Source organism: Panthera tigris, chromosome B4 (genome assembly GCF_018350195.1).
Source record: "Panthera tigris isolate Pti1 chromosome B4, P.tigris_Pti1_mat1.1, whole genome shotgun sequence".
Classification (NCBI taxonomy): domain Eukaryota; kingdom Metazoa; phylum Chordata; class Mammalia; order Carnivora; family Felidae; genus Panthera; species Panthera tigris.
In genome coordinates this window covers 98,293,270-98,321,237 of record NC_056666.1, presented here as the reverse complement: position 1 = coordinate 98,321,237, position 27,968 = coordinate 98,293,270, and the positions used below count along the sequence as shown (strand labels likewise).

Below are 27,968 nucleotides of genomic sequence, written 5' to 3'. Positions count from 1 at the left end.
ATGATATAAAAAAGATGGATTTTAAATAATTCATTAGATCAATATCCTTAGGAGTCTGTACATTAAATTATACAATTGAGGAAATCAGAATTTTTTTAAAACACCCATTACGTCTATCTTAATGAGATGGGCACTTTATTAGTGAAAGTGGGAGATCTTGTCTATCTCTTATTTACAAATAATATTCAACTCAAACCACTTATTCTCCTGCAAAATAATGATATGTTGCAAGCACTCCTTATTGATGTGCTTAATTTGCCTCCAGTGACCTAAGACTTATGTTTCAAATATCTTCCTAAGATGAATAGCTGTTATAACACATGATCATAACAATAAACTTTCTAACATTTATTTATGAAGAAACTTTATTTGAGCCTTTTTTTAGTGAAGAAATCAGGATTTAGAAATGGTCCTATGGGTCTAAACAGTCATTAGTAAGCCCGTGTTTGAGGATCTGCTTGCTTATTTAAGTTATCTTAGCACTATGGGAGAAATACAACAAGTTTCACGAGAAGGAAAGTTTTATATAGTCTAAGTTTCTGTGTATTCAAGAAGTAATCAAACTAGGTCTATGAATAATGCAGTCCAAACTAGTATACATATGTGGCTCAGTCAGTTAAGCATCCAACTTCGGCTCAGGTCATGATCTCATGGTTCGTGAGTTCAAGCCCTGCATCGTGCTCTCTGCTGTCATAATAGAGCCTGCTTCAGATACTCTGTCTCCCTCTCTCTGCCCCTCCCCTGCACTCTTTCTTTCTCTCAAAAATAAACATTTTTAAAAATTTAATTAAAATAGATGGAAATACTAGACAAAATATGACACAACATAAAGACAAGTCTGTACACACACACACACACACACACACACACACACACAAATAAATGGCTATTATTTTTTAATTGAAAGGGAAATCCTAAATCAGCAGAAAGGAAGAGAAAATTTACAGCCAGTGTGACATTTTTCTAATCTAATATGGGTATAGGAATTACTGATGCCCAAGTGAGGAGAGCAAATTTGGTCTTTGTGAATTGAGATATTGTTACTGAGATGCCTTTACATATATATGGCACGTTGGAAAGGCTGTCCGATGAGTGACAATAAAGTTTGTCTTGTCCTAAAGTTGAGTGGGAAAAAAAGCTTTATTAGGAAATCTGTCTTATTTTTCCTTCCCTTCCCCTATGTTCATCTGTTAAGTTTCTCAAATTCCATATATGAGTGAAATCATATGATATTTATCTTTCTCTGACTGACTTATTTCACTTAGCACAATACCCTCTAGTTCCATCCATGTTATTGCAAATGGCAAGATTTCATTTTTTCCCATTGCCGAGTAGTATTCCATTGTGTACATACATATACATATATATATATATACATATATATATATATACGTATATATGTATATACATATATGTGTATATATATATATATATACGTATATATATATACATATATACGTATATATATATGTATATATATATATATATATGTATATATATATATATATATACATACTGCATCTCCTTTATCCATTCATCAATCAATGGACATTTGGGCTCTTTCCATTATTTGGCTATCGTTGATACTTCTGCTATAAACATTGGGGTGCATGTGCCCCTTTGAATCAGCATTTTTGGGGGACAAACCATAAGAGAGTCTTAAATACAGAGAACAAACAGTGTTGCTGGAAGGGGTGGGGGGTGGGGAATGGGTTAAATGGGTGATGGGCATTAAGGAGGGCACTTTTCAGGATGAGCAGTTGGTGTCATGTGTAAGAGATGAATCACCAGGTTCTACCCCTAAAGCCAAAACTACACTGTATGTTAACTAACTTGAATTTAAATTAAAAAAAATAAAAAAACAGGATGCTCAGTTAAATTGGAATTTCAGATAAACAATGAATCACTATTTATTATAAGTCAGTCCCTAGTAAAACTCCCAGTACTGCACAGGACACACTTGTACTGAAAAATGATTCGTTGTTTGTCTGAAATTCAAAAGTAATGGGGCAGTGTGTTTTTATTTGTAAAATTTAGCAACCCTGTCCCAAGGACATATTTGCTTGAAATGATTTAAAAGGGAATTGAGATTTCAAATAGATTCAGTATTTAAATGTGAAATAAATAAAGAAAAATTTGAGAGGAAAAAAAGAAAATCTAAAAGGCTGGGGAATATTCAGATGCGGAATCCAGTTGTATATTTCTAGATGTGTGCAAGATTCTTTAGGTTGAAAAATAACGGTGAGGGAATTCTGGACCAATGAACACCTTGAGGCAACTAGTAGGAACTTTATACCAATAGTTCAAAACATAGAATGTTCAGGACTCTTACAGCAGAAAAAAAAATCCTCAGTCAAAAATGAGTTCATTGGGTGCCTGGGTGGCTCAGTCAGTTAAGCATCCAACTTGGCTCAGGTCATGATTTCATAGTTTGTGGGTTCAAGCCCTGCGTCAGGCTCTGTGCTGACAGCTCAGAGCCTGGAGCCCACTTCAGATCTCTGTCTCCCTCTCTCTTTCTGCCCCTCTCCTGCTTGTGTGCTTTCTCTCTCTCTCTCTCTCTCTCTCTCTCTCTCTCTCTCTCTCCCTGTCAAAACTAAATAAATAAGCAACAACAACAACAAAAAAGAAAATGAGTTCACAATAGGAAAAATTACTACACAGATAATATTTGTTATGAGGGAAAGTTAGTAGACAAAACTATTTGGAGAATTAACACTCTATAAGAACTTGAGCTAAAAGAACAATCCGAAAAAGACTATAAAATAAATGTTTAATGCGTTCAAAAGATAAAAAGACTAGAAACCAAGAAAAAAGGATACCTGAAAGAGAGAAGACAAATTAAAAAACAAACTGTGTAGAAAGTGTATAGCTAAAGGGGAAACAGTGAATTGAAAGGCAGTTCCAAGGAAATCACTTAGAATGAAGCATAGAGACATATAGAGATACCAAATATCAAAGAGTGGTTAAGAGAAATGAAGGCCATAGTGAGATCAATAAAGCTTTAATGGGAATTGCAAAAAGAAAAGAAAGAGTGGAGAATAGATAATATTTAAGAATAAAACAGATGAAGATGTTCAGTGTTAATGAAAACATGAGTTTACAGACTGAAAACACACAGGTCTTATGTATAATAAGAAAAAACTCATTGATAGATCCATTGCTAATTATAGAAAACTACAAAATTTCAAAGACAAAGAAAAATATTTAAAACCGACAAGAAGAAAAAGCATAGATTACCTACAGAGAAACAATTACTAAATTTATAGTCATATTTCTATTAGGAACAATAAAGGCAGAAAGAAAACTGAATAATATCCATAGAATACTGATAGAATGTGAACTCAGAATTCTATATCCAAGAGAATTTCTTCAAGAGTGAAAATAAAGACATCACATAAAGAAGGCTAGGGGATTGAGCACTCACACCCCCACACTGAAAGAATTACTCAGTATATAAAGATATATATAAAGATATATTTCAATGAGAAAGTAAGTAAATCCATAGAGTGAGAGGGGCAGTAGTGAGCAAAGAAATGTATAAACACGTAATTCAATCTAAATAGGTATTGACTTATTTTATTTTATTTTATTTTATTTTATTTTATTTTATTTTCTTGCTTATTCATCTTTGAGAGAGAGAGAGTGTGAGAGGGTAAGGGGCAGAGAAAGAGGGAGATACAGAATTTAAAGCAGGCTCCAGGCTCTGAGCTGTCAGCATAGATCCAGATGCTGAGCTCAAACCCACAAACTGTGAGATCATGACCTGAGCCGAAGTCGGACACTCAACCGACTGAGCCACCCAGGTGCCCCAGTACTGACTTTAAAATAAACATATATGTATGCATGTGTGTGTTATATTTGATTAATTTGAGGATATTTAAAAACAATATGTGATACTTCTATGCAACATTATACTGAATGTCCAAACCATCAGGGTAAGAAAAAAAATTAAATGTTAAGGATTAAAAAGAAAGAAACAAAACCACCATTATACAGAGACTACATTCTTGATTATGTTAAAATCCCATGAGAATCCACAACTAAAATTATAAATTAATAAGAGTATCCACATATGCTGTTTCAAAGGGGCACATGCACCCCAATGTTAAGCAGTGCTATCAACAATAGCCCAAGTATTGGAAAAACCCCAAATATCCATCGATGGATGAGTGAATAAAGAATACGTGGTGTATATGTGCAATGGAGTATTACTCAGCAATCAAAAAGAATGAAATCTTGCCATTTGCAACAACCTGGATGGAATTAGAGAGTATTATGCTAAACGAAATTAGTCGGAGAAAGACAAATATCATATCACTTTACTCATATGTGGAATTTAAGACACAAACATAAGAACATAAGGGAAGGAAGCAAAAATAATATAAAAACAGGGAGGGGGACAAAAATAAGAGACTCTTAAATATAGAAAACAAACTGAAGGTTGCTGGAGGGATTGTGGGTGGGGGGATGGGCTAAACGGGCAAGGGACATTAAGGAGGCAAGAGACACTTGTTGGGATGAGCCCTAGATGTTATATGTAAAGGGATGTATCACTGGATTCTATTCCTGAAATCATTATTGCACTATATGCTAACTAACTTGGATATAAATTAAAATAATAATAATAATAATAAATAAATAAATAAATTAGTTAATAAGAGTATTCTGAATGCTTGCTACATAAAATATTAGTATATAATGATCAATTACATTTTAAATTACCTACAATTCAGAAAATTTAACTTTAAAAGATATCATTTTAGGGGCGCCTGAGTGGTACAGTCAGTTAAGTGTCTAACTATTGATCTCGGCTCAGGTCATGATCTCACAGTTTGTGAGTTAGAGCCCCCCAACGGGCTCTGCGCTGATGGTGCAGAGCCTGTGGGATTCTCTCTCTCCTTTTTTCAGTCCCTCCCCAGCTTGTGTGCGTGCGTGCACTCTCTCTCTCTCACTCTGTCTCTAAATCAATAAACTAAAAAAATTAAAATAATAAAAAAATAAAAGATATCATTTTAAAAAGAACACAATTTCTAGATACTTAGGAAAACCTACAAAAATGTTCAGAAGTGTATGAAATGTTATGGAAAGACATTACAGAAGACATAAATAAGTGGGGAGATTATATCATGCTTATGGATAGAAAAAGTCAATATCATATAGGTGTCAGCTTTTGCCAAATTAATTTTAAATCACGCGACACCTGGGTGGCTCAGTCGGTTAAGCATCCAACTTCGGCTCAGGTCATGATCTCATGGTTTGTGAGTTGGAGCCCCACATCAGGCTCTGTGCTGACAGCTCGAAGCCTGGAGCCTGCTTCGGATTCTGTGTCTCCCTCTCTGTCTGCTCATCCCCTGCTCATGCTCTGTCTCTGTCTCTCTTAAAAATAAACAAACATTAAAAAAAAATTTTTTTTTAATTAATTTTAAATCAAATCCCAATCCCAGTAGCTGTGTGTTTGTTTGTGTATGTGCATGTGTGTGTGTGTATAACTAGATAAATTATTTTAAACATTTAATTAACAAAGGGACAAGAATGACTCAAGCAATTTTTTAAAAGGACAAGATACAGAACATCTTCCTAGTAGATGTCAATACTTACTATTTAAAAAAAAGCATGGTGTTCGTACAGGGATAGATATAAATAAACCAATGGAACAGACTAGAAAGCCCATATTGGAAACTTTAAAGTAAATTTCTGTTTAGATTTTATTTAATTGTGAAATATTTTAAACATACAAAAAGGTATAGAAAAAACATAATAGTCACCTAGTACCCACTAACTAAAATATTATAGAGAATGCAATTGCAGAGCCACCAGAAATGACAGCTTAATCATTTGTCCTGGGACAACTGGTTTTCCACTTGTAAATAATATAATTGATTCCCACGTTAGACCACACACAAAAATCAATTAAGGTGAATTAAAACAAAAATGTAAAACTGAAACCCTGAACACCTTAGGGGAAAAGATGAGACTATTTTATAATCATATTTTATGAAGAAGAGAAAAAATTTTAAACAAGACACAAAAATTAAAAATCATAGAGTTTTACAAATTAGATTGTATTAAAATTTAAAATGTCTATTCATTAAAGGACACCAATAAAATGAAAAGAGACGCTACATACGGTGAGAAGTTGTTTGCAACATGATACCATTTTATGACTATTCTATTGATGAAATTTAAAGGCTGGATATTAAACTTGGTGAGAATGTGAAGAAAAGGGAATAATTTGCATAGCAATTTACCAATTGCATAGCAATTTGGTAATACAGTAAAACCTTGGTCTGTGAGCATAATTTGTTTTGGAAACATGCTTGTAATCCAAAGCACTTGTATATCAAAGTGAACTTCCCAATAAGAAATAATGGACTCAGATGATTTTTTCCATAACCCAAAAATATTCATGTAAAAATGATTAAAATGCTGTAATAAGATACAAAACAATAAAGAAAATGCAAAATATAAAGAAAAATAAACAAATTAGCCTGCACTTACCTTTGAAAACCTTTGTGGCTGGTGTGAGGGAGAGAAGAGAGAGGAGGGTTATTGGGTAGGACAATTTACACTACCACTAATGGAATCACTGCTATCTATTAGCTCCATGGACTCTTTTTCTTTTAGTGCGACTTTAACAAGGAACCTATCCAATGGCACTTGCTTTTGCCTCTTTTTGAGGATTTTACACAAATGTGACATTGCATTGTCGTTAAACGGATTCATCGCTCATACTGCTACAGCCTTATTCGGATGGTTCTTTTCTACAAAATTTTGCACTGTTTCCCTTATTTTACACATCTCCCTAATCTCATTTGAAGTGAGGGATTCCTCTGCCTTTTTCTTCCTCCTCCTCTGCAGACGAGATCTCCTCCACAACCTCTTGCTGTTGCTCACGATACAGATCCATCAGTTTGTCGGTGGTCAGCTCCTGGCCATGTTTCTCCACCAGCTCTTGAATGTCCTCCTCATTCACCTCCAGTCCCATGGTCTTCCCCAAGTACACAATTTCATGGACAACTGGTGGCTTACGTTCATGAGCAAGCCCCTCTAAGTCATGTCCAAGAATGCCATCAGACCACAGTTTTCTCCAAGCAGAATTGAGGGTTCTCTTGGTGACCCCATTCCAGGCTTTATTGCAGACCTTGAGACAGTTCTCGTTGTGGAAATGATTTTTCCAAAACTCTCAGAGGGTAAGGTTTGTTCCTTTGGTCACCTCAAAGCATCGCTGAAATAGTGATTTGGTGTAAAGCTTTTTAAAGTTGAAAATGACCTGCTGATCCATGGGCTGGAGGATTGGGGTGGTGTTGGGAGGAAGGAACTTGACCTTAATGAACTCGAATTCCTCCAGTAAGTCATCCCCAAGGCCTGGAGCAGGAGCAGGAGCATTATCCATGACCAGCAAGGCTTTGAGTGGCAGATTCTTTTCTAAGAGGTATTTCTTCACTGCAGGACCAAAGACCTCTTTGATCCACTCAACAAACAAGATACGAGTGACCCAAGCTTTGCTGTTGGACCTCCACATAATGTTTAACTGGGTCTTCTGTACCTTGCATTTCTTGAAGGCTCGTGATTCTTGGAATGATACACGAGCAGTGGCTTGACTTTGAAGTCCCAGCTTGCATTAGCACAAACCAAGAGACTGAAATGGTCTTTCACTGGCTTGTGACCGGGCATTGCATTCTCTTCTTCTGTAATGTAGGTCCTCTTTGGCATCTTTTTCCAAAAAAAACCCCATCCCATCACAGTTAAAAACTTCCTCCATGAGGTAACACTCAGAAACCATAAGCTTCTGGAACTCAGTAACAAACGCCTCAGCTGCCTTAGCATCTGAACTTGCAGCCTCTCCATGCCTCACAACACTATGGATGCCGCTTCACCTCTTAAAGTTATCAAACTATTCCCTGCTTGCCTTGAAGCCTTCTTTGTTTTCTGTTGATGTGCCTGGCCGTTCACTTCTGAGGTCGGTGCACAAGGCCTTTGCCTTCTTGCAGATAAAGTTCTCAGTCACAGTATCACCGGCTAGTTGTTGCTCATTTATCCAAAGCAGGAGCACCTTTTCTACATCTTCCAGAACACGTGGCCGTTGCTTTGATATTCTCGTGACTCCTTTTGCTGCATCTAGCCCCCTTATTCTTCTTTCTTCTTTAAAATTATGCAGATGGCCAACATAGACTACTTATAAAATCTTGCAGTTTCGGCCACTCTCATACCTTGTTCATACTTCTCAATGATTTCCTTCTTAACCTCTACTGTAATCAGCTCCTTCTTCTTACTGCCTTTCCTTTCAAACTTCTTCTGCATGGGGGCCATTGTATATGCTTGCTTAGATGTTGACTACAGTACAGCATTAATAAACTTGTCATATACTGTATTTAATGTAACTGGCAATAGGAAGTAGAGGAAAGAGTCTATATATACAGGCAGCCCGACCTAGAATGAAGCAAAGCATTCCTAATCTTACTTTTGTATGGAAGAGAAAAGGAGTGTCCATAGGTGCTTTGAAGTGACAAAAAATAAAATAGTGCCAGTTGTGGGCACCTTCCAATGTTCTGAAAAACCACCAATTTCTGCCAAATATTGTGGCAAAAAAAAATATCCTTCTAAAATATTCTTATTCCCTAATCTGGACATATTACATACATTACCCAAGTGTGAAAGCTATGCTTGGTACAAAACTTTGATCACTGAAAGGATGAAACCATGTTTTCAGTCCTGATGCACATCTACAACCCTGTGTGATGCTTTCTCTGAAGATGATGGGGGTTCAGAAAATGGACAGGATAGAAGTTAAAATAGGTGGCAGATAAATCTAGTGTATTAATAAATTGAATCACTGAAAATGTCAAAGGGCACAGACATAAATTATTGTTATTAGCCAAATCAGCATAAAGCACAGAGTTGTGGATGCCAGAACTGAATTTATGTTTGGAGAGAGTTCAGTTTACTTTTTTTTTTTTTTTTTTAAATGAGGATGCAGGGGAAGGAATGGAAAGCAGGGGCATTTCAATGATTGTTGTCTCCCTCAGTCATCCTTCAGCGCCCCTTGTTTAACATGGAGGCCAGCAGCTTTGAATGCACATGCTAAAGGGATAACTGCCTGCTAAGGACTGATGGGCTTTTCCTATTCACTCACCATAAACTAGATTCAGGAGTTTCTTTCTGTGGGCCAGATAAGTGCCTCAAAGGTGGCGACGGCACAACTGATTAAAGACATAGTGTGGCTGAATAACGATTGAGGCTGCATTGGTTCTCTGCCATGTAACACAAGACTCTCAGGCCTCCTGGATCCCCTCCTCTGCAGCCTTGTCTCTCTCACAGCATCTGGCAAAGAAAACTACAAGCCCCTCTGGATTCCCCCACTCCCAGCCTGTGTTTACTTCTGGGATGGCCCTTACCACTTGTCACATAGCGTGTGTCTTTGGAGCTCTCTGTTTATGGATTTAGGGCTCCCTTAGGGAAGCATATGCACATAACTTGCTCAACGTAGACCTACAGTATTTGAGAAAATATACCTGTTAAATGGATACTATAAAAAAGAAATTAGAGGATCGTATATGAAAAGTTCTTATCTATTCTAATTTAGTGATCCTGGGAGACACTTACACACATACAAACACACAATGTGAGTGAACATATTTTTGAAAAATCTTTTTTTATATCAATGTCTCTGTTACATTCTCCCCTAAATCAATGTAGCATTCTATATTTCTTTCTTAAACTGTTCTAAATGGTGACAAAACTTAGTTAAGGATGAAAGTGAATTTTGTAATTAGCTAAGAACCACATGGAGTTCATTTTAATCAAAACATAGCACAGCAATCACATGGTTAATTAAAACCTCATACTTAGAAGATAAAATACTATGAAAAAAACAAAATGATTTTTTTAAGTAGGCTTCACGCCAACCATGGCACTTGAATTCACGACCCTGAGATTTAGAGTTGTGTGCCCTACCAACTGGGCCAGCCAGGTGCCCCCAAAACAAAATGATTTTATACCACCCAAACACATATAAGCATATTCTGATCAACTTCAGGATCCTGCTAATTACAGGATTAATTATATATGGTCAGCATTATTATTAGAAGTTGATCAGTAGGATGACATTCATCTATGAGAAACAAAAACCCAGTAAACATTTAAAATACCAACTTTCGTGTAGATTGTACACAGTTGAGACAGCATCTCTAAAATGTCAGCAGATAATTAAATTTGTTCTCTTTTGCTCCATCAACCTTAGTGATAACTTTCATCCTTATGGTTTCATGATGGCTGCTATACTTCCAGTCATCACAGGCATGTTCCAAGCAGGAAGAATGGAAGAAAGCAAAGCAGCAAAAAGCCCTCTTAGTCTCAAAGGCCTTCCACCTACATGTCATAGGCCACAACTGAGCTATATAGCTACGCTGAGCTGAGAGAAAGGCTGGGAGTTGAACATATTCATTGTCTAGCCTCAATACTAGAAGAGGAAAGGGTTGGGAAAGGTGTTGAAAGACCCATACTGCAGCATCAACTATGGAAGGTTTTTGCATATTTATCTTGAAAACTATGGAAAACATGTGAATGTTTCTACATCTCTGTAACTCATCCCTCATTTTGGTTATGAAGTTTCTAAGAAGAATAATTTGGGGGTTTTGCTAATCCACTTGGTTACCTCAGAGAGGAAATGATAGGATGTAACCTTTTGAGGTGGCACTTTGGGGGCATGTGACAGCTCACTATGAACCAGAAGACAGTAGTATTCACCACCCAGCTTGGTGCACACACAAAAAAGGGGGCCTTTGGGAAACGTGAAGTAAGACCATGTGGTGTATACCACCCAGACCTTACTCACAGGGTATTTCCAGTGGAAGTGAGTGAGCATCTCAGGATTCTGAATTGGAGCTTCACAGCTGCCACTTTAGGAAGGTTCACATTGTTTGCACTTAGTCCCCAAGAAGTCCTCAAATTATTTTTTCAGAGAAAGCCCTTGATAATGCCATTTGGGATTGGGGAGATTTGAATAAAATGTTAGCACCTTACCAATGGCAGGTGTGGTGTCTCGCCAGTGAGATGGGGGCCCCCAAGTGTAAGGCAATGATCTGGTGGAAGCCAGGGGCATGGGCAGTGGAAGGATTCACCTGAGGCAGAACAGAGGAGGTAGAAATCAGTTGAATACACCGCAAGGGAGCAGTGGACAGGACAGCAGAGGAGAGACTGCATTGAGGCAGAGGGTGGGGGCTGCATTTAAAGTGAGAAGGTGAGGAGGTATGGGAACAGAATGTATGGAGTTTTCCCTTTTTTGGTGACTGTGTCTAGTTGTAAGTAGTCCATTGGTAAGTTAGGGCCTATGGGTGTTTTGAGGTGGGTCACCTGATGGGCCTGTCTGTGTTCAGCCAGGTGGTCGCTGCGGGCCCTTTGGCCTTGATCAAGATTCTATTGCTCAAGCCTGTTGCCTAAAAGTGGCCTCTACAGAAGGGACCTTTAGAATTCATTGAGCCCAAGCCCTCTTACTTCATCTGAGGAAACTCAAGACCAGGAAATCAAGTCCTTTGCACTGGGACCTCCAGATGAGGACCACTTTGGTACCCTTTTCTGTTTTAGCATTTGGAAGAATTAGGAACACTCCTACAGTGTATTCCCCGTAGCACAGTGTGCTTCCTGTACTTGACTATAAACATTTGTTTAGTGTCCCTCACCTCTGCACTGTAGACTCTCATGCAGGTAGGGACTATGTCTGTCTTAAATGCACTATTTCTAGGGCCTGGTGCAATTTTGCAGATAGAGTAGGCACTCCATATATTTTTCATGGAATTGCTATTAAAGAAGAAAGAAGAGGAGGAGGGAAAGGGGGAGGAGGAGGAGGAGGAGGAAGAGAAGGGATGAAAATGACAAGATGCAAATGGAGTCATTGTACCCCCACCCCCCCAGCAAATCAAGACTTAATTATAGTTTCAACCTATCCCAGGAATGTGCCCATTAAACAGTCAATCTGGAATTTTCTGATTGGTACTAGTGAGGTAATCTGCATGAGAAAAACCCTACAATTCCCCTCCCAACAAAAGAAGACTGTCCTGGCCTGAAACAACACTTTCTTTTCTTTTGCTAATACTTTTTCTTTTTTAATTGTTTGTTAACGTTTATTCATTTTTGAGAGACAGAGCATGAGTGGAGGAGAGGCAGAGAGAGGAAGACACAGAATCTGAAGCATGCTCCAGCTGTCAGCACCGAGCCCCATGCGGGGCTCGAACTCATGAATCGTGAGATCATGACCTGAACCAAAATTAACCTACTGAGCCACCAAGGTGCCCCTCTTTTGCTAATACTTCTTTGCCCTACCCTCCTTCCTATGAAAACCTTCCATTTTGTACAACTCCTTGGAGTATCTCTGTCTTTGCTAAACTTGAGGTTCCCCAATCCATGAATCACTAAATAAAACAAATTAGATCTTCAAATTTACTCGGTTGAGGGGGCACCTGGGTGCAGTGCCTCAGTTTAAGTTAAGCAACGGACTCTCAAGTCATAATCTCACTGTTCGTGAGTTCGAGTCTGTCCCTCTCCCCCCCACCAGAATTCTATCTCTTCCTCTCTATCCTTCAGGGTTCTAAATACATACATACATACATACATACATACATACATAACAAATTTACTCAGTTGAATTTTATTTTTTAACAGAATGTATAAATTAAGGACTAGATGGCCGAAAAAATGATAAGCAACACTTGATAGAGATTATGATCTTTTTTTCCCTAATCACCAGCATTTTTAAGGCTATTGTTATATTCTGGTCATCTGCAGAAATTGGGTAAAGAGCCAGTACTGTATTAGACTATGGAAGATTTTCCTACCTATGCCATTCCTGACCCCCTCAATAACCCACTTTCCCAGGACCAAGGAGCATTTAAGTCCTTTCTGTTTGTGAATCTGGGAATGAATGGAAATAGACGTATTTTCACTAAAATATTCCACTATCTGAGAAGATATTGGTTACCTGACAATAGTATAGACCCAGAAATTTTTTTTTTAATTTTAGAAAATGTTTATTTACTTTTGAGAGAGAGACAGAGCGTGAGCAGGATAGGAGCAGAGACAGAGGGAGACACAGAATCTGAAGCAGGCTCCAGGCTCCGAGCTGTTGGCACAGAGCCTGATGCAAGAGTGAACTCACAAGCTGTGAGACCCTGACCTGAGCTGAAGTCGAATGCCCAACCGACCACCCAGGCATCCCTAGACCCAGAAATTCTAAGTGGACATTTTAATGCAGAGCTAAGGAGACTATACTAGTATCAGTCATGATGCTAAATCCTGAGGATTCTTCACTGAGCCATCTGGGGCGGTACAGAGTGTGTAACCAGTTCACATGGTCTCCTACCTTAAAACCGACATCGAGCTGGAGCCCAGTGATAAAAATACCGTTTTAATTTTTGCCACATCCTTGGGGTCTGCTGTTTACTTTGTTTTCAATGGATTACTTTTGGGAGATGCTCTCAGCATTTTTAAGGTTACAGAGATAGTTGTTCTGTTCAATTTTATTCCAAACTGAAATACTGTTCAGTCTGCTGGGGGCTAGAGAACATCTCAGACTGCAGATGGCCAGGTCATCCAGGCATGTGAGTAGTTGGGAATCTGTCATTTGTTACCCAAGGTAGGAGTGCACTCCACAAAGAGGAATCACTTGTTGCTACTTCTAAATCTGTTTGTAAATCCTTATATTCACTGCAGGATGAGGCACCATGGAATTAGAAATGATACAGATTTTAAAAGATCAGAAAGGCTATTTCAGCAACTCCTGAGCACAAATAAAGCTCTCCCTAGCGGTTAGAGAAGAAAACGATTGAATCCTCTTAAATGCTATGTTTTCTAACCACTTGAGATTATCCTATACATCGAATATTATCATTTTATTTTCTCTAAAATTACAGTTTAAGACAAAGGGCTCTTAACGTTAAACTGATTGTTCTAACTACAATTCTATCTCATTATCATTTGTTTAATAATACTAGTGAATTAGTCATTATATATTCTTATCTTGACAAATAAAGCCCATGCTCTAAAAATCGTAATTATCTTATTTGAGTTTTTCAAAGTCTGTGTCAGTAAGTCCTCAACCACTTATTCCACAAATACATGGTAAACATAAAAAAGAACAAAAATTATTCATTTGTGTCATATTTTTTCTCTCCACTATTACCTTTCGTTCAAGACACTTTTTTTTTTTTTTTTGAAGTTTCTACCCGGGTCCCTTTTATACAAGGACGTATCTCGTTAATATCATGGGAACTTCTAATGAGTTTTCTATAACATGTAACTGGGGCGCAAGGATGCAAGAGCACCTGGCCCTGGGGGGAGGGGGTCCCAAACAGACCAGCTTTTGCCATTTGCCACCGGCAGAATCTAAAGGCAGAGGGACGAGCGGTAGTGAAACAAGAAAGGAATTTACTTCTGTGAGGCCATCACCGAGAAGACGGCCGACTAACAACTCAAAGACTGTCTCCAAAGTGCTGAAAATACTTACAGGTTACATGAGGAAAACATGGGACAAAGGTCAGTGGATACTTGCAGGTGGGCAGTGAGGGTCAGGCTGATCCTTGTCTTGGAGTCAATCACACAGGGTCTTGCTGGCATCAGGGCACTCCCTATTGCTTGGGGGGATAGTTTCCACTCCCATCACAGGATGCTTTGTCCCCTGGGATTTTTGCCTTGGTTAAAAGATAAGCTGGAAAGAGCTTAATCAGGTAGAAAGTATAAACCGAGGTCAAAATGGAGGTAAGTAAAGTCCTCTTTCAAACAGACATTTTGAAATTAGCTCTTCTGGAATTAGTTGGACCTACAGTTTGTAGAATGAGTCAAGTTTGTTGCACCTTTTCTGTCCCTCTGACTCTTCAACGCTAGCAAATTTTGACACTGCATCATCCATTTAAAATTAGTAAGTTTCCGGGGCATCTAAAGGGCTCAGTCAGTTAAGCGTCCACCTTCAGCTCCGGACATGATCTTGGGGCTCCTGAATTCGAGCCCTGAATGGGGCTCTCTACTGTCAGCACGGAGCTGGCTTTGGATCCTCTGTCTCCATCTCTCTCTCTGCCCCTCCCCCACTAGCGCGCGCGCTCTCTCTCTCTCAAAAATAAACATTGGGGCACCTGGGTGGCTCAGTTGGTTAAGAGTCTGACTTCCGCTCAGGTCATGATCTCACGGTTTGTGAGTTTGAGCCCTGCCTAGGGCTCTGTGCTGACAGCTCAGAGCCTGGAGCCTGCTTTGGATTCTGTGTCTCCCTCTCTCTCTGCCCCTCCCCTGATCATGCTCTGTCTCTGTCTCTGTCTCAAAAATAAATAAACATTAAAAAAATTTAAAAACATAAACATTAAAAACATTTAAATTAAGTTAATAAGTTTCCAAAATAGTGACTCTTGAAAAATCATAATAGATGCTCAGCTGTTGCCAGTGTTAATAGTGGCCAAATAAGAAATTTATCTCAGATGAAAGCAGAGTTTGAAAAGCCACTATTTAAATAAAAATACATGCAATTCTAGCAATAGTGATTGTTCTAGTTTGTTCGGGCTTCTATAACAATATACCATAGACTGGATGATTTATAACAACAAATATTTATTTCTCACAGTTCTCCACCCTGGGAAGTTCAAGATCAAGGCACCTGCAGATTCAGTGTCTGGTGAGGGCAGCTTTTCTGATTCATAGACAGCTAGCTATCTTTTTGCTGTGTCCTCACAAGGTGGAAGGGGGAAGGGAGCTTTCTCTGGCCTTTTTTGGAAGGTCACTAATCCCATTCTCCTGGGTAGACCTAATCATCTCCCAAAAGCCTCACCTTCTAATATCATCACCTTGTGGGTTAGGATTCAACATACGAATTTTGGTGATGGGAGGAGATACAAATATTCAGATTATAGTGATCTTCACTTTTCCCAAATTTTAACTAAAGGCAAATAACCTCTTTGGGAAGGAGCTACACTCAATTAGCTCATGCAGGCTCTGTGTTAATTGCAGTATGTATTTGTGTATATGTGTGTATATGTATATGTACGTATATATGTGTATATATGTATGTGTATAGTTTAATTTTTTTTTAAACATTTATTTATTTTTGAGACAGAGAGAGACAGAGCATGAACGGGGGAAGGTGAGAGAGAGGGAGACACAGAATCTGAAACAGGCTCCAGGCTCTGAGCTGTCAGCACAGAGCCCGACGCGGGGCTCGAACTCACGGACCGTGAGATCATGACCTGAGCCGAAGTCGGACGCTTAACCGACTGAGCCACCCAGGCGCCCCTAGTTTCATTTTTATTACAACCAATCATGTAAAATGTTATTTTTCCTACTTTACAATTGAGAAAATGGAATGAAGAAAAATTAAGTAACTTGACCAAGGACACACTGCCAACAGATTGCAGAGCTGGGATTCAAATGCAGGCCCTGGTCTTTTAATCCAGTATCTGCTCGTTCAGCAAAAAGAAAAATTTTAATTTTTTTAAGTTCATTTATTCTGAGAGAGAGAGAGAGAGAGAGAGCATGAGTGGAGGGAGGGCAGAGAGAAAGAGAGAGAGTATCCCTAGTAGGCTCCACACTGACAGTGTGTTAGCCCAATATGGGGCTCGAACCCACAAACCTGTGAGATCATGACCTGAGCTGAGATCAAGAGTCAGACCCTTAACTGACTAAGCCACCCAGGTGCCCCTTCAGCAAATATTTATTAAGTATGTACGATGGAAGGGATATTGTGTGAGAGGATGAAGAAGAAAAGAAAGTAAGTCAGAGTTCCTGCCTTCAAAGAAGTCAACACTGATTTTAAAAGAATATGGAAGTGCCTCAGCAGTAGATTTGTAGGATATCACAGAGAACCATGCTATGTATGAAAGAAGAGTGGTTTTCTACTTGGAATTTTCTTATGGGAAATGCCCTTTCTTCAGAGGAAAATCAGTAACTGAAACTTCCAGACACTTAAGACTATAAAATATACAGTTCCTTGTTTCTTTCCTAATTCAAACATTTTCATTGAGTGCAGCAATGGCCATGTCTCCAGGACTGTGTTAATAAACAGGGTGCAGGCCAGCATGCCTATTCCTCCAATGCTAGTACATTCCGTCTTTACCTCCTCCAAAGCTGATAGAGTAGGAGGAAAATCACCTCCCTTATTAGATTTGTTTCAGTGTTAGCAAAGTTAACAGACATAAAGTCCCAAATGGGAAGGCACTCCCCCAAATCCTGAGTTGTGAGTATACACTCATACCAAGAAACTGCTAATTAGGTTGCCAACAATTAAACTGAACTGCAAGTAACTCAGAGGGATTATTTTTTCTTCCTTCCTTCCTTCCTTCCTTCCTTCCTTCCTTCCTTCCTTTTCTTTCTCTGTCTCTCTCTCTCTTTCTTTTCATTTCTGTTCTGTTCTTTTCTGTTCTTTTCTTTCTTCTCTTTCTTTTCCTTTTTTTTCTTTTGGTCTGTTAGTTTATTGCTGATGGATCAGAAAGGCAACCTTAGAAAGACAGTGACAATGCTATCCACATTACCCCCCTTCCAATTACAGTATCATTAACTGAAATAATCTTTTTGTTATGGTTGTTGTTATTTGTCTTCTCCAATTAGGAGGTAAGCACCATGATATCAGGGACCTTAACTTTCTCATTTAGCACTATGTAGTCCATGCCTAAAACTGTGCCAGGTGTATAATAAACAATTTTTTTGTTCAACAAATATTTACTTCTTTATTATTTTTTAAAAAATGTTTATTCATTTTGAGAGAGTGCATGCAAGCAGAGGAGGGGCAGAGAGAAGGAGAGAGAGAGAATCCCAAGCAGGCTCCATCCTGTCAATGCACAGCCTGACTCGGGCTGGAACTCGCAGACTGTGAGATCAGGACCTGAGCTGAAATGAAGAGTCAGACACTTAGCCGACTGAGCCATCCAGGTTTCCCCAACAAATATTTATTGAGCATGAGTGAGTGAGTGAAGGAAGGAATAAGTGCTCTAATTTTATTAGGACTTTTATGACACTAAAAACTGTATCCTCTAAAAAGAAATTACCCCTCCATTTTACCAAAATATTTATTTCTCATTTCATTTCTCTGAAGGAATTTTCTGTCATTTAGCAAAGACAGGGCATTAAGAGATATATGACCCTATTTATTTATTTATTTATTTATTCTTTTTTAATTTTTATTTTTTATGTTTTTAAATTTTTAAATATAATTTATTGTAGCTAACATAGAGTATACAGTGTGCTCTTGGCTTCAGGAGTAGATTCCCATGATTCATCGCTTACATACAATACCCAGTGCTCATCCCAACAGATGCCTTCCTCAGTGCCCATCACCCATTTTCCCCTCTCCCTTGCTGCCTCCCCCATAAACCCTCAGTTTGCTCTCTATATTTAAGAGTCTCTTATGGTTTGGCTCCCTCTCTCTTTGAAGTTATTTTTTACCTTCCCTTCATCATCTTCTGTTAAGTTTCTCAAATTCCATATATGAGTGAAAACTTACAATATCTGTCTTTCTCTGACTGACTTACTTCACTTAGCATAATACCCTCTCGTCCCATCCATGTTGTTGCAAATGGCAGGATTTCATTCTTTCTCATTGCCAAGTAGTATTCCATTTTATATATAAACCACATCTTTATCCATTCATCAGTTGATGGACATTTGGGCTCTTTCCATAATTTTGCTATTGTTGATAGTGCTGCTATAAACATTGGGGTCCATGTGCCTCTATGAATTAGCACTCCTGTATCCTTTGTGTAAATTCTTCGTAGTGCTATTGCTGGGTCATAGCATAATTCTGTTTTTAATTTTTTGAGAAACCTCCACACTGTTCACCAGTTTGCATTCCCACCAACGGTGCAAGAGGGTTCCCATTTTTCCACATCCTTGCCAACATCTATTGTTTCCTGAGCTATTAATTTTAGCCACTCTGACCAGTGTGAGGTGGTATCTCAATGTGGTTTTAATTTTATTTCTTTGATGATGAGCAACATTGAGCATCTTTTCATGTGACTGTTGGCCATCTGGATGTCTTCTTTGGAGAAGTGTCTATTCATGTCTTCTGCCCATTTCTTCACTAGATTATTTGATTTTGGGGTGTTAACTTTGGTAGGTTCTTTATAGATTTTGGATAATAACCCTTTATCCGATTTGTCATTTGCAAATATCTTCTTCCATTCAATCGGGTGACTTTTAGTTTTCCTGATTGTTTCCTTTGCAGTGCAGAAGCATTTTATCTTGATGAGGTCCTAATAGTTCATTTTTGCTTTTATTTCCCTTGCCTTCGGACACGTGTCAAGTAAGAAGTTGCTGTGGCTGAGATCAAAGAGGTTGTTGCCTGTTTTCTCCTCTAAGATTTGGATGGGTTCCTATCTCACATTTAGGTCTTTCATCCATTTTGAGTTTATTTTTGTGTATGGTGTAAGAAAGTGGTCCAGGTTCACTCTTCTGCATGTTGCTGTTCAGTTGTCCCAGCACCATTTACTGAAGAGACTGTCTTTTTTCCATTGGATACTCTTTCCTGCTTTGCCAAAGAATAGTTGGGCATATATTTGTGAGTCCAATTCTGGGTTCTCTATTCTATTCCATTTATATGACCTTATTTTAAATGGTGATAATTGTTTCAAATATCTATTCCTGTGTAACAAACATCCTGAAAACATAGTGACTTAACACCACCAAATATTCATTAATTTTCCTATTTCTGTAATTAGGCTGGACAGTTATTTTGCTCCACATGGTAGGTACTAAAGCTGAAATGTCTAAGATTGCTTCTTCATGTTTTCATGTCCAGAACACAAGCAATGTTGACTGGAACATCTGAGAGCTGGCCCCGGGCATCTCTGTCTCTGTCTCTGTCTCTCTGTCCCTGTCTCTCTCTCTCTCTCTCTCTCTCTCTCTCTCTCTCTCTTCACATAGCTAGGTTGGACTTCCTCACAGTGAGGTGGTCTCAGGGTAGTTGAACTTCTTACCTTTCAGCTCTCTTCCAAGAAAGAGAAAGCACAAACTGCCACTCTTCCTGAAGGCTTGACTTGGAATTAGCGAAGTCCTATCCACAGTATCCTATTGGTCCAAGTAAGTCACAGGGCCAGACCAGATTCAGTGCGAGAAGGAATAGGCTCAATCTCTTGGTGTGAGTGTCATCCTTATATGAAGAGAGAAGGTGTCAATGGTGGCTATCTTTGGAGACTATAAACCACAATAATGAGGTGCTTCTCCCAAGGTTGCCTACCTAACTACATTGGAAATGCTGTGACTATGTAGAGGTATGTACCAGGCAGGGATGATGAACAAAGCAGTGTGTGGGATAGGAAGGTATGGCCTCCTTGCTCCTAACTTATGCTGCTGACATGTTGACATTACTTCATTGCTTTGGTGTGGCAACAGCTCCAGCCAAGTCACTACTGCCAAATACTTGCCCATCTGTCCTCAAATATGACTAATTGCTACTATAATGATTCTTCAGCTTTATTAAACACCTGCCTTCTGCAAAACCAAATGAGATTCACAAAGACTTCTTCATTAATCATTGCAGCATCCCTGATGAGAGCTTGAAGGAAGTAGGTGTAGTCTCATTTTAGAAATGAAGAAAGTGCAACAAAGTGAAGCTCTAAGAAGGTTATCCAACATCGCACAGCTGGTTGACTAGAATAAAGGGGAGGGGCAGTGTGTGTGTATCAGACAGAGACAGGGACAGGGACAGAGACATACAGAGAGACAGAATGAGAGGGAGAATGCGAGAGAAAAAGTCCTCTCTGGGAAGGCAAGAAATAGAGCCATCAAAATCTTTTCTTCAGGGTGCCTGGGTGGCTTAATTGGTTGAGCGTCCAACTCTTGATTTCAGCTCAGGTCATGATCTCACGGTTCATGAGATCAAACTCCTTGTTGGGCTGTGCAATGACATTGCAGAACCTGTTTGGGATTTTCTTCCTCCCTCTCTCTCTGCCCCTCCCCTACTCTCTCTCTTTCTCTCTCAAAATAAATAAATATTTTTTTAGAAATCATCTTTTATTTTCCAATGCTATGTGACAACTACTTAAGTGTCTTAACATGCTAACTGATTTCCAGAAGCAACAAACTTCTGCTATAATCAAACACTATGACTTGCCCCCCCCCCCCCCGCCAAAATCATTGTAATGAGATTTAACCTGTATCATTTTCAAATCTGTTTTGTTTCCTTTTAGCTATACAGGCGCTTCTGCACTGATGAGTATAAGTTTCAAAGTTCTGTTGTGCAGATTAGATTAAAAGACATAGCACATAATGTGTGAGTAGTGGCTTATAATAAGCATCCAGTAAGTGGGAATGGTTATTATCACAAGTCTTTAATTTTTTTTTAAGAAAGAGTGAAAGAGTGTGTGTGTGGGAGAGAGAGAGAGAGAGAGAGAGAGAGAGAAAGTGAATCTTAAGCAGGCTCTATGCTCAGTGTGGATCCTAGTGTGGGGCTCAGTCACACAAACTGTGAGATCATGACCTGAACTGAAATCAGTAGTCAAGCACTCAACCTACTGAGCCGCCCAGATGCCTCTATCACAAGTTTTTGGATCTTAGGAATACTAGTATGTTAGTTGAAATAGGACTTTTAAAAGCCTTCTCTCTTTATTCTATACCTAGTGATTTTAAGAAACAACAGAGTCGATTAATAGTTACTAGGTCTGCATGTTATTAAACGCAGCTGAGTTTGTACATTCAGACCTAATCTGTGTGACCTTGCACCAGTTGGTTAATATCTCTGGGCATTAGAATCCTCATCTGTAAATTAACGGAGCTGGACCAGATCATTTCTAAGGTTTTTTCCATCTTGGACATCTGCAGTTCCATGGAAAAAGCAAAAGCCTTTCAATTCTTCATTCAAGCCATCATCTATGAACATTTTGCCCTCTAGTGGCAAGAATCAAGGAAAACTATTCCTCCTGAGAAGAAGAAGTTTCTCATCCACATCCCTATTGAAATCTGATATATATATATATATATATATATATATATATATATATATATATATATATATATTTGGTGAACACTTGTGCTTGCCTCAATATTGTTCCAGTTATGTCTATATAAAAATTACCCCTGAAGTTAACAGCTTTCAACAACAAACATTTATGAAGTTTCTGAGGGTCAGGAACTTAGCTGGTGCTGCGGGTTCAGTGTCTCTCAGGAGGCTACAGTCAAGGAGTCAGGCACACTCTGGTCATCTGAAAGCTTGATCAGGCAGGAGGATGTGCTTCCCAGCTCCCTCACGAGGCTGGTGGCAGGTGGCTTCAGTTCCTTGCCTTTTGGATCTCTCCATAGGGCTGCTCAAGACAAGGCAACTTGTCACCTTCTAGGGCAAGCTATCAGAGAGAGAGAGAGAGAGAGAGAGAGAGAGAGAGAGAGAGAAACCTAGACAGAAGCTCCCATGTCTTTTACATACTAATTCAAAAGTTATATACCATGGATGAATGAACTAGAATCACATAGATTCAATACGAATAAACCTCAAAACAAACCATTCCATTAAAAAGCAAGTTGTAGGAGTACATACAGCATACATATGTATATAAATTTGTATACATTTAATATATACCTTGTATGTATATAACTAATATAAAATACTTATATAATTAATGTAATTATATACCAGTTTATTAATGTGTAATGTGTACATATGTCATATGTAAAACATTTATTTAAAGCCCACTTTATCTTGCTTAGAGATTATGTGTGTGGAGTAGCCATATAAACAAAAATCTTCATGGAAGTGATAGACACCTGTCTTGGCATAAGTGATCACCTCTGGTGGAAGAGGGGAGGGATGGGGTTAGGGAGGTGTACATAGGGGCTTTAACTGGCAGTATTTTATGTCTTAAATTTAATTATGACTACAAAAGTGTTTGTAGCAGGAGCACCTGGGTGGCCCAGTGCGTTAAGCATCTGACTCTGGATTTTGGCTCAGGTCATGATCTGAGTGGTTCATGGGATTGAGCCCCGCGCCGGGCTCCACGCTCTCAGCTCGCTCTCAACTCAGCTTGGGATTCTCTCTCTCCCTCCCTCTCTCTCTGCCCCTCCCACACACACTCTCTCAAAATAAATAAATAAACTTAAAAAGAAAAGGATCTGTTATATTAGTCTATCTGCATTTTAGTAAGTCTGATATGGTTCTTACAAACCAAAACATCTAGTTATTGTTTCTAGAAAAGAAAAGAGAGAAACAAGACTCTGGAGTGACTTCATTTTGCATATGGATGAGATTTTATTATACAAATATTTATGTAAATCTGGGGCCAAAATTCTAAAATGTTAACGCTAATTAAATTTAGGCAGGGGGGTCTTGGATGATGGTTGCATTGTTCCTTGCAGTTTCCTTTTTTATTCTTTTCAAAATTAAAAGAAAAAATATAGCCATTTCCTGTAGGGAAATATGCTACATGAGAGAATAATATTATAAGAAGGGGTTATGCCAAGTCAACACAATTACAGCAGATCACTGTTTCAGTATCACCACATGTGCCTAGAGAAGTATAAATCAACCTAACAGACCAGTCAATGCATTTTAGAATCCTCACAGCAAATATAGAGGGTTATTACGCATACATACACTAAATAAAATGTTAGTACATAACTCCTCCATCTGTCTTGAGACTGGATCTAAGTAATTCTTCAAGTATGCGGCTTCTTTTAATGGAATGGTGGCATGGGAATGAGAGATGGTGATGGATAAAACCTGAAAATCCATGAATCCCCTGTATAATTCGCTCTACTTACTGTAGTACACATTGTGTGTTTTTGTCCCTCCAGCCAACATCCATTCCCCTTCTTGTGGCACAGCTCTCAACTACTCCTTAGAACTCATTCCTTCCCATTCCAGGCCCACATGGTTTATGTGGGTGTGGCCCACCTCTGGCTCTAGCATGTGATCCAGAACTGCTCACTGAGAATCTTCCTGGGACTTTGGATGGAATTCTTGGGGAAAAAGAAACTCTTCTTCTGTTGAGGTTTCATTCTGAGCTGCTGACAGATATCTTTGCTTCAGAATAAAGACAGCACAGAAAAAGCAGAGCCAAAAGATGGAAGGACACACACACACACACACACACACACACACACGCACAGAATGAGTGGGGTGGGGGGGAGAGATCTTGAGATCATGATAAAGAGCATGAATGTCACTATGACATTGTTAAGGTACTAGGTCCAGTTTCTAGGTATGTAGGACAATAAATCCTCTTTTTCACATGTTTGAATTTCTATGACTTGCAGTAAAAGGAATCTTGAAAAGTATACTTACATGCAAGTATTAAAACATACTAAAACTCTAATTCAACCTCCCCTGAAGAACTCTAAGAGCGGGGGACTTGAGTGCTCATAAGATCAGATCCAAGCTTCTGAGACACTCCTCCCCTTGCTTTAAGGCAAGGGTCCCTAACCTGATATCTTGACCCTCTAGGGGTATTATGAAAGAGTGTGACAGATACATGAACATCCCATCAAACTTTGGGTAAAATGATGTGGGTACCCAAATATATGTGCTTTTCTGGGGAAAGGGTCCATTGATTTCATCACATTAGTAAAGGGACTGGTAAACCAAAAGATATTAAAATCATTGATAGATGGTCAAAAGCAAAAGTGCAGTGTTAAACTCTGAATTTCCATGTCTCTAAGTGTATCAGATAGCTTGACTTCTTTAATTTGAGATTTTGAAATAGTGGAGAAGCCATGTCACCATCTTGTTAACATCATGAAAAGACTTGTTTAAAGATAAACCCATTAAGTGCTTGAAATACGTCTTCTAAAAAGTTCCTTTCATTGGGGACCATCTGTGGTTACCACCATCTGAAGGATGGGAGAGGCATATAGATTTAACAAATGATTAGAAATCCGCTTCCTAGAAAAGTTCACATATTCCCTCGGTGTCCTGTAAACAAATAAAAGACTGTATTTTGTTTGTTCTATTTGCATAAAATAATAATCCTCAGCAGTATCAATACATTTCACGTGCCACTGATTAAATCTTGAATATTCATGCGTGCATTAAAAAGCCTTCTGTTGCTATGGTGGAACCTCATATTATGAAATGTGTTCCAGCTTTCCTTTAGGGAGAAGAATATTATAACTGAAAATTAAATCAAAGCTGTTGCTTATCAATAAGAACAATCAAGAAGAGAAAGAGGGGAGATTGCCTTGGAAATAGTAGCAGAGGCCCAATGAAATATTAATGTTCTGTGGGCCTGGGGCCCAGAGAGACTAATATTCAAGCAGTAATGAGTGTCTTTAGACCTCAAGCATCCACTGTATGTATCAGTATCATTGTTTGTTTGAGTAATGAGACAACAGAATTCCAGAATGACAGGGACAGAGTTGAGGGAAATGGAGCAGGATTGCTCACCGAGGAGCCCAGCATAATAATGAACAGCCAGCTGGAGACTTTGGCTTTTGATAGCAGGCAAGTTCTACTCTAGGTAAGTAAAATGTGAGAAGTAACTTTGCTTTAATTGCATGCCCTGGTTAGAAGTAAAGCCCTTACTAACCCTTTGAAGTAGAATCACAGAAATTAAGAATGTCTGCAGACCCAGGTTTCTCAACCTTGGCACTATTGACATTTTGGGGCCGGATAATCCTTTGTTGTCTTGGGCCCTACCCCAGACCTACTGAACTATAAACTGGGGGAATAGGATCATCCCTCCACATGATTCTGAGGTTGGCTAAAGTTGAAGAAACAGTAATCTAGGAGCTCCTGGGTGGCTCAGTTAGTTCAGAGTCCAGCTCTTGATCTCAGCTCAGGTCTTGATCTCAGGGTCTTGAGTTCAAGACCCACATTGGGCTCCATGCTGGGTGTGAAGCCTGCTTAAAAAAAAAAAAAAAGAAAGAAAGAAAAAAAACCCCAGTAATATAACAACATTCTCATTTTACAACTGAAGAAACAGAGGTTGGTTAAGTGCTTACTCAAGCTGGGTGGCAACCAAAGCCATACATCGTATCTCCATATCTACAGAGTTTGCTAAACAGGGCCTTGCAGGAAGAGGTTGATATCCTGCAAGGATATTTCATTCCAACACCATGACATATGAAACATTTTGCTGCACAGCAAACATTCCCGGACTGGCTGAATATGTTTCTCAAATTTGGTCTCTCTCCTAGATTCCCAGGTTTTCTAAGTTTTCATGCAGAATCCTTTACTTTTGCTGACATTATTTTTCTAAAGACTATTAATTTTTACCTATTTTGTTTAGTCTTTCTGCCTACTTGCTTTTTCTTTTTTAACTACCTTCATCCCTAAGGTAGCCAGCCTTAAAACCTTAATGTATAGCCTTCCAAATCCTTTTTCATTATACAATCACATACAAACATATTCATATATATGTACACATATGCATATTATTATTATATCTAGCATATAAAACCAAGTGTTTAGAACAGAAGCTAAAGCATTATAGAGGCTCAATATTTATTGAATGAATGGTTTGCTTTATAAAAATTGGATAATTATATAAATCATATATAATTATAATAAATAATAATGTTATTTACATTATACTGTTTCTGGCTTTTATTACTCAATATCTCTATGTAATCTCTTCATTAGATTTAATTAATTCTTATGAATGGTTGCATAATATTTTACCACTATCAAAGTAACATCAATTTATTTAACTACATCTCTACTTGATTGTCAGGATGCTTTTACTTTTTTGTCACTATAAATAAATAATGGCTAACAGTTACTGGGTATGTGCCACATGTGAAGCATTCTTTCTTAGCCTTTTACATGTATAAAGTCACTGAGTTAAGGTTATTTTTCCTGTTATAGGAAACTGAACAGGAGTGGGTAAGAAGCTTAGCCACGGTTATGTAGCCAGTGGGCAACAAATTCTTCAGTGTGGCCCCATTGTCCCTCTCACTGCATTACTTCTATACAAGCCAGTAATCAACACAGGTATACACGGATCCTAATGGAATGGTGCTTTACTTCTAGTTGACAGTGTCCCACGAGTGGAATTACTGTGGAAGAATATGTGTATATTTTATAGATTGCTTTGCAAAAAGGCAGTGACAGTTTGCATTTTCACCAGCAGTGTAAAATACTCTTTCGCAGATTATCATTTAGTATATATATATTTATTATTTATTTCATTATGTGTGTGTGTGTGTGTGTGTGTGTGTGTTATTGTTTCTTTTTTGCTAATCTAGTGGGTGAGAAGTGATATTTCACTGTTACATTTATATGCTTTTTGGACAGTAGTGGGGTTGAGCATCATATCCTTATCAGCTATTTGTGTTTATTCTACTACAAGTCCATAGGCTACAGGGTGGGCCAGCAGGCTGGAGATCCAGAGAAGAGCTAATGCCACTCAAACTCAAAAGCTATGAGGCTGAAAACCCAGTTTCCCTGCCAACACATTTGTAACAGCTAATCCTTTTAGTAACTTTTCTGGAGATGCTAATGGTCAGACTGCCTGGACTTAATTTCTAACTCACCACTGATTAGTGATTGAGTTCCTTAAAATAACAGTAATAAAAATCTGCTTCACAGGGTTCCTGGGAACACTGGAAGAATTGCTTCTTACTTTATAACTTTTGCCTATTGTTATTTGGGATTTGTCATTGCTTTTTTAAAAAATATTTTATTTTTAAGTAATCTCTCCACCCATCATGGGACTTGAACTCACAACACCAAGATCAAGAGTCCCACGGTCTACTGACTGAGCCAGTCAGGTGCCCCAGGATTTTTCACTGCTTTTTGAGTAAATTGTAAGAATATAGGGATGAAATCCTGGCCTTCCACTTATAAGACCCACAGGAAAAAAATTTTTTAACAAAATCATGTGTCTTGGGACCTTCTGTCCCTTATTAACACTCTGTTTTATATATGTACCTTATATACAACAATCTAGATTTTTATGAAAGACACACAATGGGTGAATTTCAAATAAATGTTCCGAGTTTCACTAATGCAAGAAATTCAACCTATCAAAGTCTTTCCCTATTCGTCCTACAGACAATTTTAGAAATGACAAGCAATAAGA

At 38.5% G+C, this 27,968-nt stretch overlaps 1 protein-coding gene across 2 annotated transcripts in view; it reads right to left on the bottom strand.

Annotated features, from left to right (window-relative positions):
* Positions 1-21,980: 21,980 nt before the first annotated feature.
* Positions 21,981-27,968, bottom strand: part of GLIPR1 (GLI pathogenesis related 1) — a 71,416-nt gene continuing 65,428 nt past the window's right edge. Inside the window, exon 7 of one of the 2 annotated variants that reach the window (XM_042992774.1) lies at positions 21,981-22,259. In XM_042992774.1, the coding sequence (XP_042848708.1) occupies positions 22,120-22,259 (140 nt within the window). In that variant the 3' untranslated portion in view covers positions 21,981-22,119. The other variant, XM_042992776.1, reaches the window with a different exon arrangement.